This window comes from Patiria miniata, unplaced genomic scaffold, assembly GCF_015706575.1.
Source record: "Patiria miniata isolate m_02_andy unplaced genomic scaffold, ASM1570657v1 HiC_scaffold_20, whole genome shotgun sequence".
Classification (NCBI taxonomy): Eukaryota; Metazoa; Echinodermata; class Asteroidea; order Valvatida; family Asterinidae; genus Patiria; species Patiria miniata.
The window spans coordinates 28,683,211-28,696,288 of NW_024037059.1; the positions used below are offsets into that span (position 1 = coordinate 28,683,211).

At 40.3% G+C, this 13,078-nt stretch overlaps 1 protein-coding gene across 1 annotated transcript; it reads right to left on the bottom strand.

Annotated features, from left to right (window-relative positions):
* Window positions 1–3,218: 3,218 nt before the first annotated feature.
* On the bottom strand, window positions 3,219–10,725 carry LOC119728498 (DNA-binding protein inhibitor ID-2-like). The gene is made up of 3 exons (XM_038200760.1): window positions 9,693–10,725; window positions 6,151–6,292; window positions 3,219–5,187 (listed from the first exon to the last, which is right to left on the bottom strand). The coding sequence occupies exons 1-2, from the start codon at window positions 10,158–10,160 to the stop codon at window positions 6,194–6,196; spliced, it is 567 nt and encodes a 188-aa protein (XP_038056688.1). The 5' UTR covers window positions 10,161–10,725; the 3' UTR covers window positions 3,219–5,187; window positions 6,151–6,193.
* Between the last annotated feature and the right edge of the window lie 2,353 nt (window positions 10,726–13,078).

Here is a 13,078-nt window from a genome sequence, read left to right on the forward strand (position 1 = left end):
TTTTTTTACATATTTGTCTTAGTCTGTAACTTTCTTTTTGACTCACCCTGTAAATGTATTTATTACATGAAATGAATAATGTATGCTAAAAATGGTGGACCATTTCCCCAAACTGTCGTCCCGATACCGTATGGCCATATTTTATTGCTGTGAATACTAAGCAACAGCTCCCTAGTTTTTCACGAACTCTTAGAACAACGCATAATCTATATTCATAGGTGCCCGGTTTTGTATTAAGCTGGTAGGGATTTCATGGCATTCGTAAATATAAATTGCCCATGTTGTTATATACGATGACTATGTGGTTGTAATTCTCCTTTTCATTTGTGTTTTGGAGCATAGTTTTCTTTGTGTACTTTTTTTAATGTTTTTTTTTTATGTCTATCATGTTATTGCATGGGGATTCAGAGTAGAATGCTCATGAAGGCAAATACATGTTTTATTGTAATCCAACTTATAAATTGTATTTACTTAAAGGGTCAATGAGATGGATTTTTCTTATGAACATATTTTGTGCAACTTTCTACTCCTCATTCAATGTATGAGAACTATCTGACATCCCTTTTTTGTTAATTTGATTAAAAAGTGCACTTTTTTAACGTTTTTCCGGACAACGGAGAGCGCTGTTGCTGTGATGTCATTTCAAGAAGGCACTGTTTAGGTTAAAGGTTTTCTGTTCAATTGTGAACCCACAAATTTGTTCCTTGAAAGGATATGTGAGAAAAGTTTGCTCACCGGCTTACTGCCATGTACCGACATAGGCTAGCGAATCACCAAAGAAAAGAAAATTTACTACAGCAACATTTCCAAAATTCTGGTGCTGGAATAACATTGAGGTTTCTGCCTGGAATGACATCACACTTTTGCTCATGAATATGAATTCGTATTGGCTTAAAAACCAAAAAGGCACGAAAATACCCTTGAAAATGGCAAAACGAAAATGGAAAAAAAAGGTTCAATGGGACACAAAGGTGCATGTGCAAGGATTGCAGTAAAAAATATTACATTCCATGGGCCATTTAAAATATATCTACAAAGTCTTGAAACTTGGCTGGAATAGCGTTGTTTTTATCATTAATTAATTTGATTTACTCCACGTGTTCTTCGTTTTTATGTTTCTGTATGAGTGTACGTCCTCTGCCGCATAAGATGGATGTCCTTCAGGAGAAACACTTTGCCATGATGAAAATGCATTTCCAGATGTGTCATATATTACAGATTCCATCTTGTAAAACATGCCAGCCAGGATGCGTGTTCCCGTCGTGGCTTTAGTCGTCTTCGACCATCTGCATAGGTCTAAAGTACCTTAGGGAGCAGGGGGAAAGCGATGGGGAAAAACTCCGCGGAGTGAGTAAGTTATCAGCGGGGAACGCAGGGAGAGTGCCCGGTGTGCTACGGGGAGCGAGAACCCGCCATTCCGGTAATAGGATTAGCGTCGACCGCGGATGCGCTGGGCGATACCCAAGCTTCCATTAGAACAAATTGAATCGCGGGGAAACTCCGATGTAAAGACAGAGAAAAAGCCAGAAAGGCATAGGGAGCTCTTACCAATTTGTGTAAATGCAGCACCTTGGTTGCACACGACGGTGACATATTGCACGCAGTGTGTGTTCGTTCACTTAGAGGCATCCGTTGCCTAGGTTTCACCATGGTTTCAGCTAGGCATCCCACCATCTCACGAGATGCGCCATTCCATTATTTAATTTAGCCTGTCGGCGTTTTTTTTGTTATATCTTGGATGGAAAACGGAATATAATATGGCGCTCTTATTCATTATGGAAACAAAGGGTGTGTAAATTTAGGTTCGTGCCGTAGTCCTAATCATCAAAACGTGCATAATGTTTCAAACACTCATGAAATGATTGAAGTGTGCTATTTATAATATCTGCTATAATGGTAGCACATAACATTTGCCTGAATTGTGTTTGCTTAAGAAGATGGGTTTTACAAAAGATGTAAACAACTGTTTAGCAAATATCTACGGTACGCAGCTTAATTAAATTCAACAGAAAATTTCCATTAAACAAATTCAGCACTCAGATATAAATAGTTTTAATTTTTAGCACGCAAGCGAAAATGCTTTTAATTTGTCAGTACATGAACATACGAAAGTCTTACTAATTTTTGCTTTTTGTTGTACACCGTGCCTACATGATAAATGCATTCATGTTTATGTTCACTGAGTGGTGAATGATACGGTCATTACAGTCGATTCTCGTTAGTACAAACTCTGTTAATACAAAATTCTGGTTGTAACAAACATAAAGCCCTAGTCCCGACTGTGCGGGACTCGACTGTATTTTGTGCGTCTAAGGTTTTGAAAGCCGTTTGAACTGTGTTATATGTGATTGGACATAGCGCCCTCTATGCAACTCAATGACGTGAATTATGTCGAGTACAGTACATGTACATGAACAGTGTACATTCTGTACATGTTCAAGATGTATAATTATGTACATGTACATGTACATTTACACATACATATGTAGTACCAATATCCAATGTATATTGTGCGTTTATACACCTGTTCATACGACAGTCATAGGGCCTTAATATTATCGAGAATGACTCTACCAAGTACAATTGTTGTTTGAATCTTACAGTTTCACTGGATACGCGTGAGTTTTCGTACTCTTAATGCACAGTATAGCCTTTTCAGCGGCTATACCCCCCCCCCCCCCACACACACACACACACACACTTACTGTTTTGAGCTACGCCCATTTCAAAACACCCAACGATTGAATGCATTTGGAATTGACAGAAATGTTAGTAGGTGTTACATAACCTAACGAATTAACAACAATGGGATTTTAATCATATTTCAACAAATGGTTGGCAAATTGGGTCATTGTGGTAAAGACGTTCACATGACGTAGCAAGGATATCGTTCACATGACGTAGCAAGGATATCTTTATTCTGATAAATTACTCCACCACGCGCATGCTCAGTTGCGAGAGTACAATTTCATCACGGGTACAACCTCATCACATTGATTTCTATCAAATGGCTGTGAAATGTTTTTATCAAATTCTGCATTTCTTTGTTGATGACCTTTTTTATGTCCATGACCTAAGAAACATTGAATTTCTGCAACACGCACGTAGACGACATCGTCCGTTACAGAATACAGAACACTAATTTCTATATACGCATATTGCATTACTTCACGAAGATAACACGCAACACGGAAATCCAACACGCAAGGACACAGAGGTTAAATTCTTCGAGTGTTTTTTATTCTTTTATAACAATCATTATATACATGTACATGTAGACATAACATATCAAGATAAAGAATGAGCCGAATGTCCGTAATATTTATATGACATTGGAGAGCCACATTATTTCAATGCAACTTCACATTGTTCAAACGGTTCGCATGAACCACAATTCAATCTCTGATACAAAACATAGAACATTTGTTTAAAATTCTAAATGTAATGGTCCCAAAACGTAAATGTCTTCAACACGAGCAAGTACTCATTACAATTGTATAATGTAACCAAAGAAAGTCAAGGTGTTAACAAGGTTTGACGAGATTTTAAGCATGTATAAATATATTATATATTGTTTTAGAAATCTTCCATTCTTCAAAGGTACATGTATATTGTAGTAACGGACAGTTATAAAAAGCTGGTCAAATATCGGGTAACGATAACAAAACCTGGTAGGACGTATTGTTAGTTAGCATTTTTTTCTGAACTTTCCTTTCATTTTCTGGCGCTTTACTGAAAGACAGAACCAGGACAAAATGTAAGGGTACTTCACAAGGAGTATAAGAGAAATATGCGGGTTGGTTTTCTTGCGGACGAAGTTAATTACTTTTGGAAGGTTCCGTACTGGCGCACGGCTTACGGATTTGATTAGATTTCATGAATAAATTCATGTTCTCGGTCACAGCTTGATTTCACAGGTTTCTGCTGGTCACCTACTCATCCATTTCCATAATGACCACAGAAAAGGGTCTGGAAGTTGTCACAAAAATCAGAAGGTTTAACACCCGACGGGGAAGCACTGTAATGTAAAGAAGGGACAAAGACTATCATTCGGCTCTGTTAAATAGAAACCCAGCGATTGTTCGTCTTACAAGGACAGTTTCTCGAGCAACAATGAGACATTTTCAGCGTGGATGACCCCACCAAGGTTTTCTTCTTTTTTTTTTACATCGAACATTGCCCCCGTTTAACACCGTTTGACCTCAAAAAGACAAATAACATAGTAACAGCCAAGACAATTTGTGTGTTTACAAAGAAATGTGCAAGGTTGCAATCAAAGCTATATCGTGGCAAGTTTCAACAACACATGAATGACGTACATTACAAAATATATCGCTAACATTCAACATCTCTGTAATAATGTCAATTTAATTGACACAAGTAATACCATATATGAGTACTCAATCTTTATTGTTGTAGTGACTCCAGTGCTTAAAAGCCACCTATGAAATAAATTGGAATTTAGTCTTATCTTCTTAAGATACAAAGCCGGATAATCACAAATATTTGATTTATTTTGGAATAACCTTTATTAGAATAATTGGGTGCGAACTTTAATAACAAGCCTAGTGTTTCAATTCCAATAATCTTTTGGTAATGTTTATTGTGTGACTTGATGTTATCGTTCCTCAAAATTCATCTTTTTTTTTCCATTTTATTTTGGAACTATGTTCCATCCCAAAAAAAACACAGAAAAACAATTGACACAACTCTTCAAGTCCCAATGTTAAAATCGAAAAAGTCAATGAATTGGTTTTCAATGAATAAATGTTCGGGGGTAAATGTAGTATTTTGTTCTCAAAGGCTGTTTAAAAATTCCTCTAGTTCTAACCAAAGAGTACTGAACTGTATGCAGTAAGCACCATGGTTCACCCACGATATGAATTTATGTATAAGCGTGTCATCAGACGTGCTGCCACCTTCTCGTGACTGAGTGATATACGCCTGAATAATGCATAAACAGGTGCCAGCGCTGATCTCTCGCGCAGTGTTACTACATGTACAGGTATTAACACCTCCGAGGAGAGATACTGTGACACCGGTGATCCGTGCAACGCGTCTGCCGTCTAAAGTGTCGAGTTGACGGTAGCAGTCGGCACCCGGAGCTACGGTGTATACAGATAGGTCCTCGTAGTGTGGCCAGTGTCATAGGGGTATCTCGTATAAAGACGACTCACATATGTACAGCTGGAGAAACAGAAAGAGAAAAATTAACTTGATAAATAAAAGTAATTAATACTGATATTTTTATATCGTTAAAGAGAATCAGTAGCTTTAAACAGGAGGTGGGCGTGGCTTAAGAAATTTGTTTTTAAAAAGTTGAGGATTTTTAATCAACCAGCATGGACTCAATGTCAACGAAGAATATTTTGACACAAATTGAAATCAATCACAAATCCGCGGTTGCACCTTTTGTGTTCTCAGGGTTTTGATCTGCAATTTCAAAAACGATACAAGTCATGTTCAAAAGCCACGTAACACCCCGGTAAGAATGCCACCAATTACGGCAAAACACCTGTTCTTTGATAGAATCCAGCCGGGCAGGTCTGTTACCAGTGAGTCAATTACAAGTTTACTTTTTTAATGTGACGGTACATTTGAGCCGAGTTTGAGCAATTTCTTTTTCTTCATCCAAGCATGATTCAATTTCACGGTTCGCCGAACGGCGGGACGCAAGTACCAAAAAGGCCTCCATAATTTATTACTGGCATGGAATGTTAACTATGCATACACGACTCCGACTTTGTGCAAGATTATAAATCTCCATTTGTATCAATTTACTCATTGTTTCAAAAGCAAGAATAGCAAGGGGGCAAACTGTATGTATATTATCAACAGCACATTCCAATTTTCTTGGAGACTTTGATTTCAGAAGCCTGCCTCTGAACATATTTCGGAAAGATGATAGCAAAGTGTGTCATGTCATTTTGCTATATGTGATTTTGAAGTAATTCGTTCACTTTAGGTTTAAATACATAGCCATTTCTTTTACTTATTGTATTCCCAAAAAAATCTTTCTGCCGCAATTTATAACTGAAATGTAAAAACCACACCCCAAATATTTTGTCCGATACAACATTTCTGCGTAGAAACCTACTGAAATGTCTCAGTTGTTTAAGACGAGTAGTTCAAGCACTATTTTCAACCTACCTTTTTCATATTTACAGCATTATGTACACGTGTCGACAAATCGCTAGCAACTACACGTTGATAATGCCTCAGGTGAGCTGTCGGGCGTCTCGTAGGGGTGTAACTTTGTTCCTCTTGTCGATGACGTCAGATTGAGCAATGTCTGAAAAGATACAACCAAAAGACAGAAAACGGGTTAAATAATTGTCCCAAATTCATTGGTTCCTTTAAAATGAGTTGTTGCTCAAACTAACTTTTGAAGGTTAATAATGAACTGCGTGCAAATTCATGTGAAACTCTCTCCTTAATTAGCCATTTTAAAATTTCAACGAATCAACAGTTGTTCTTCAAATTCAGTTTCACAGGGAAAAAAATCAGAAATGAAACTGCCTAAATTTGAAGAAATTCTTACAAGCTTTTTTACATTTTACAGAGGACTGTCCACCTTGTTAAGCCAAAACACAACCTGTACGCTCATAATGACCGAATCTGCCAAAGCGAAACTAGGTGGGCCAGTAAGCATATTTGCTGGTTGCGATCACTCAGGAAGTAAACGAAATAAAAACTGGCTGAATCTATTTTTTCCCAGCAGCTGCCACTTAACGAAATACAACTCTATAGCAGGTGCATGAGTCAATTATAAAAGGGTTATATATCAGTCATAGGAATGGGAAACCGTGGGGAAACAATTTCAAATAATTTGTTGAGGAGTTATTAGTTGTGGCATAGCCCTCCGAGTCTGAAGAATGTTATCGATACAAACAAGTTAGAATATCGAAACTAGAAACACATGTCCATTGTCGGATCCTGAAAAGCAGCAGGTCGATAACACATGGCAGATACAGCCAGCATAATACTTGTCTTTGAGTTTGGGATATTTTCATATTTGTTGCAAGAATAGCATCTCCTTAATTATAGTTTACTCTTCAATTCATTTATCTGTTCCTTGCTCTATCATCTATGCTTCATCTAAGCTTCGGTCGTATTCAAGATTCTACTTTTATTTAGATGACAATCTGATATTTTGGTGTATTTTTTTTCATGCTCGAAATACGGGGGAGTGATTACATCAAATGTTGGACAAGTTTGGTTTTGTTCAAAAGGACAATCACACATCCTGTGGAACACCAAATGTCAAACCTCAAGATAAGTCAACAGCTGGATCATGTTTCACGATGTTTCTTAGATGGTGGAAGGCAATAAAAATACGCCCACATTTGCTTCAACTTGCATTATTTACAGTTACCACCGAAGGATAAAACTCACATCGGGCATTTTTAGTTATTTCATGGCAATAAAATATCGTAATTATTTCATCCACGTGAACTTTTCGACCTGTGGTGTATGAGTGGAGTGTATGGGTGGAGTCCTACATCAGCTAGTGAGAACCAAATTCATAGTGCGAAACAAAAATACTGAAACGCAAATATTAGGATCTTGAAATGTCCAGAGAGAGTGCCGTGTGTTTATTATTGCTGCTCACCAGGCAGGCATTCCCCAGATTACCAAGCCTGCGTGACATGGCTTTCCCACGATACACCGACGCCAAACTAACCCAGATCACGGCCTCATTTGAGTCCCGAGAAAACCAAGCCCAGGGAAAGAAAGACTCCATTGCAAATTGTAAGAAACTGGGACAACTGAGATCCAGCAAGTGTTTTACTCGGTCCAGGCAAGATCTATTTTCTTCAGAATTGGAAGGCAAACGCGGAGGACTATTTCATCGATTTGGATTGATTTTGTAGGGTCGGCAACCTCCAGGGAGACAGGTGATGATTTCTCGAACAAAACTCCTCACTTAAAAATTCTGTCTGAAGTTTGACGATGTCATGCAAGGATAGAATAGAAATGTAAAGTTATCAATGGGTAAATAATTAATGGTGTATCTGTTATGTCCTATCGCATTTCAACAGACTTTTCTTTGACATGAACATTATTTCCTCATGCTGATCAGCGACACTGACTGGTCAACCTCATCCTGGTCAAACAAAGGTCAACTTTCACCTATTGTCTTTTACTCCATCCTTCCGCCGAACAAAATGCGTAAAAGGAGAATAATTGATTATTTATACAGATGCCAGTAGGCCAAACACAAAGCTCCTTGATTTCAAGTCTAAGCAAATAAAACATAAAAACCTCAAAACCACATCGCTGATATCTTTTAAAATAATGCCAGAAGTTTAGGCTTGCTCTTCTGCACTTCAACAGGAAGTAAAAGGTGGATGGTTGGGAGTGGGACCATGGAACAGAGTGACATCTTATCTTTAATAAGAAAATGTGGCGTGGACATATCTTCGTCACCCCTCCCGGTCCAAATCGTGGCGCCAGGGCCAGCGGCCGCACATTACCCCCAAACAGATCGTAATTTTTCGGTAAATAAATCAAACAAGTGGCACGAGGACCACCGTGAGCTTGTGTTGATGTGTCCTCGTGCCCAGTCCGAGGGCGTCAGCGATATACGAACCGCCGACGGCAGAGGGGTTAATGTCGGCGCAAGTGACCCGGGGAGAAGGGAGTGATTGACAGCGATGGCTGGGGATTTCTCAAGATCTTCCAAACCCACCACTCCCTCCTACAGAAGAAACCTCAACATTTCTTGTTTATCGTCCAAGAAAAACGAACTGACAGCTTCACGACTGTCCGGGTTATTTATAACAATCATCTCGATGAACTAAGTTGTACCCGGCAAACACACGGCAAAAGAAGGAAAGTGTAACGAATTGGGAAAGTGATCTCTGCGACAAGTGTAATTGCAATTTGGAGGTGAATTCCTAGGGTGCCATTTCAGCTTGTTCAAAGTGTATATCAAGACAGCTGGCAGTGGAAGACAACTCCGACCGAAATTAGAAAACGGAGAGGATTATGGGTGCTGTTTCAGCTCCACTACTCGGTCAGTGAACTTGAAGTTGTTCTCTTTTTTTAGGGGAAGATGGAAATGAAGTGAGCACAGACAGTTTGTGGTCTGACATGATAAGGTCTGGTTTCCTTCCTTGAATCATTGTAAACACACGGAAGGAAAGATCCCTGTCGGTGTGGAAACCAGATTGCAAAGAGAACTTCCCGCTTCAGGCCAAACAGATGTGCACCAGAAATTGCGTTCTCAATTAACAGAGAAATGTTCAACTTTCGGTATAAAAGCAAAGAGCTGCCACTCCATGCACTAAGATTAACTTCTTAACTAAAGATAATGATAATCATATGCATGACCAGGATGACCTCCAGGTTACCTAGGCAACGGTCAACATCTAGCATCATTTTTTTACTAGACAGTAAATAGTGAAAGATACAATTTTCATATGAACAATTAAATTGGACAGTTGGAATAAAATGGTTACATTGATATTTAGATATTGATGAAACTGACAATGCAATGTTGAATAGAAAATAGGGAAAATATAATTTGTAATGAAGTTAGCAATGGGTCCATGAATAAATTAAGACAAATATAGAGACCAGAGACTAGAAATTCATGAAATTGGTGCAATTCAATACGATTATTATTTCGCAATGCCTACTGTTGATGAACAAGAAAACAATTTCCGATGTTATATGACTGAACTCACTCTTTGCCAGTCGCAGTTTTCTAAGTCCGCTAACCCGCTCAACATGTCGAGGTTTTGCTGGGGCGTCAGGGATGTGAAGGGTGTTCTGCTGTTCTGGCCACCAGGCATACCAGGCATCGCGGACCTCCTGACATTGATGTTGTGTGATTCCAGAGCCGACTGCAAGTCCTGAATGTAATCAATGACATGCTGTAAGATCTCCACCCGTGTGATCTTCTTGTTCTTGGGGATGGTTGGCACTAGCTCCTTGAGTCTCTCGTAGCAGTCGTGCATCGTGTAGTTGAAGGCGCGACTCTTGGAGGAGGATGTTGTGGCTTTCTTGGGATGCACTCCTGATCCTCCTGCCGCGTGATGATGCGACATTATACTCTCCTCAGTGGGACGAGTTCTGTGCATCGCGAGATGAGATTGCGACGCTAAGGAGTGGGAGGACTGAGCTAAATTCTGACCGGCAAGTGTGTTCTTCATCTTGAAAGTTGAAGGAGTATAAATTCCTCGGGCTGAGAGGTCGGAGAATTACAAGATGGATGCTGTGACTCGAAGAGAACTGATGTGCATGTACGATGTACCGTCCGCAAGTTCGCGTTTGATATGAACGGAGTATCAGCGACAACACAATTTTTTCACGTCAGCTGGGTACACAGCTCTGACGCGGGGTCTAAAGTATGCAGCACAGCCGGAGTGGACCAATGAACGAGCTCCCTCCTGATTAATTATGGAACGCACACTGTGGGAATTTTATGAGCAGCGTGACAGCAGTGACGCGCGTTGGACCAATCAGCGGTCAGTATGACGCCCCCAGCTGTCAATCACCCTTATCCCGCGGCATATCACAGTCGGCGCTGACTTTGTCGACCCCGAGACATCAACCCGCCCCTTTTAAATGTCCACAGCTGCACACAACTCCGAAATCTCTCCGTTTTCACTCGGAGAAATAAGCCCCTAAACCCGATCCTGCACCTCTGGAGGGTTTGTAGGGGTAAGGTTCTGATCCCCTTCGAAAAGATTTAGCTGTTTGGGGGCCCGGTGTTGGACATCTGTGCCGGTCCGGTTGTGTATCTTTCGCATGAGGATCAGAATAAGAATTGACACGTGATTAATTGTTGAGTGTTGGTCACAATCAACAACAGGGAGCTCCGCCAGACTGGCGCCGTGCCGTGTGACGTCACCCATTCAGGCTGTGCACTACTCTGCCGGGCTGGCGACAAGATGGCGGTCGCCCTAGCAACCGCCCTGTCAGTCAAACCCGAACACAAGGGGGCCGCGCTTGAGTCAATTACTTACACGCCGTTGAGAGGTGATAAATAGCTTTTTAAATCGCCACCTCGAATCTGGTGTCAAGTCGGCCCAGCACACCTGCAATCCTGCCCGGGTTATCTGGCCGCTAATTATCGGCACCCGCCAACAAGTCAACGGTGAAATATTTTCACACCCAGAGATGGTCTGGAGTCGGGGAATTCCGAGTGTTCCTTGTCAATAAAAATATGCCAGCGATACGCTGATTATGCTCCAGAAAAATGATACCATAAAAATTGAATAAAATTAGACGGGTTTTTTAACCGATAACTGCAGAGGAGAGATCCCGCCGGTTTGTTGCAAATTGTGACCGTTCCAGTTTGTGATAGATTGTTAACATGTTGACACTGATGTCAGCTATCTGAACCTGTTGCACAAGTATCATAATTTTTACCTTAGCTGAATTTTAATCTGGATGTACCAAAATTGGAATCAAATTTCGTTTAGTCCTTTTTTACAAAATGATGTAAAAGCTATTTTCATTCATACTTTAACTCATAATATCTGCCTTTTATGACCCTTCGCATGACAATTTCAAACCAAGAATATGTTATGTTATATCATTCATAATGACTACACCTTTCAATATTCAATGACATCTGTCTCTTCTGATATTAACTTGAGAAAAATTAACGAAAAATAAAATCAGTACACAGACGTTTTTGCCAAGGTTTGAGCATAGAGCTAGGAAGTGTGCAAAGAGCTTGACTAATAAGTCTTCATCCTAAATATGTCGTCTGTTAATTGCAAAAACGAGATTGAAAACCTGTCGGATTAAATTACTGGCAAACCTTTTCTCACGGTCCGAGAGCCCAAGTCCTGAAAAGAAATAACTCCACAAAGCACCAGCCAGCAAAGCAAGGGGTAGGCGGGACCACTGAGCCCACCCCAGCTGGCAATTTACACGTTTGTTGTGGCAAGTTTTTTTTTTAACTGACAGGAAAGTTTACGTAGCACCCCGATCCCCCAGACAAGCCGGCGCCGCCCGCTGTAAATTACACGAAATTATCTGGCGGCTCGAGTAGCGGTAAGCACTTGAGGTATTCAAGGGTTAGTACTGGGCAAATATTGGCCTCCCCAAATCGTTAGCGCCCCTGTGTACCGCCTGTCCCGGCATTGTACCCCACACACACACACCATCAGTAACATCTGGGCCCCATTCCGCTACTTGGAACACGGAGGAAGTAAAATAGGACAGACCACTCAGCTCGGAACTCCTCCAAACTCAACGACAGGCCTCAAACTTATAAAAATAGACTTATCGATATTTATAATCCTCAACTTTGATCCGATTTTTTTTGAACCTGTAAAACTTGTGGCTTTTTGCAAAGAAATGCTTGTCATTTGTCTGTGAAGGATTGCCTGTAGCCACATTCTGTCGTAATTCGTGTCGAGTTTTTTGGTGTGGAATTGATGGTAATTATAAAAATATATATGTTGTAACTTGTAGTTGGCCGAAGAGGTTCAGTATTGGGGAAGGAAGTACGATTTGAAGGCATGAACCAGTCTTCAGTAAAACTTTGACCGGGTGAGGTGCAGGATATTTCCCTTTTTGTCAGTAAGTTTGCCATGGAGGAATAAAACAATACACCATCAGTCCCTTGCAAAAGTCTGAGGTTCATTGCCAACATATTCTCCGTCGTTTTGATTGGAGTTGAATTCAAAATCGGATTTCAGCAATCAGAAAAAACCTGATGTTTCATTTGTTTTCGAAAAATGACAATGTTGTTGTCCTATTACTTAGGTTGACAGAAAAAAGGGGGTCAGTACCAATCTTACTTGCATCATGATCATTGATCATTGCACTTCATTTTGTTTCAAAACAGATTCATGCGAGCCTTCCTCCATAGCTGCGTCAAGCCGTCAACGAACTATCTAACTGTCTGAAATTTAGGCCAAGAAAACAGGCAGACACAACAGAGCGAACAGAAAGTCTAGGCGAGGTCAGACAGTTGTTATGAACCTTGTTTCTCCTACAACAAAGTTTATAAACTTCGGGTGTTAGTGAGCGGTGGACGGTGGTTGCCATCTTTTTGGAGGCAAAACAGGATCAAATTGCTTATTTGAACCGTGGACTAAACAGCACATAA

Coding starts and splice junctions, on each gene's coding strand:
- LOC119728498 (XM_038200760.1), bottom strand. CDS start 10,160: ATGAAGAACACACTTGCCGGTCAGAATTTAGCTCAGTCCTCCCACTCC. Junction 6,293..9,692: donor AAAACTGCGACTGGCAAAGA/GTGAGTTCAGTC, acceptor GTATCTTTTCAG/ACATTGCTCAATCTGACGTC.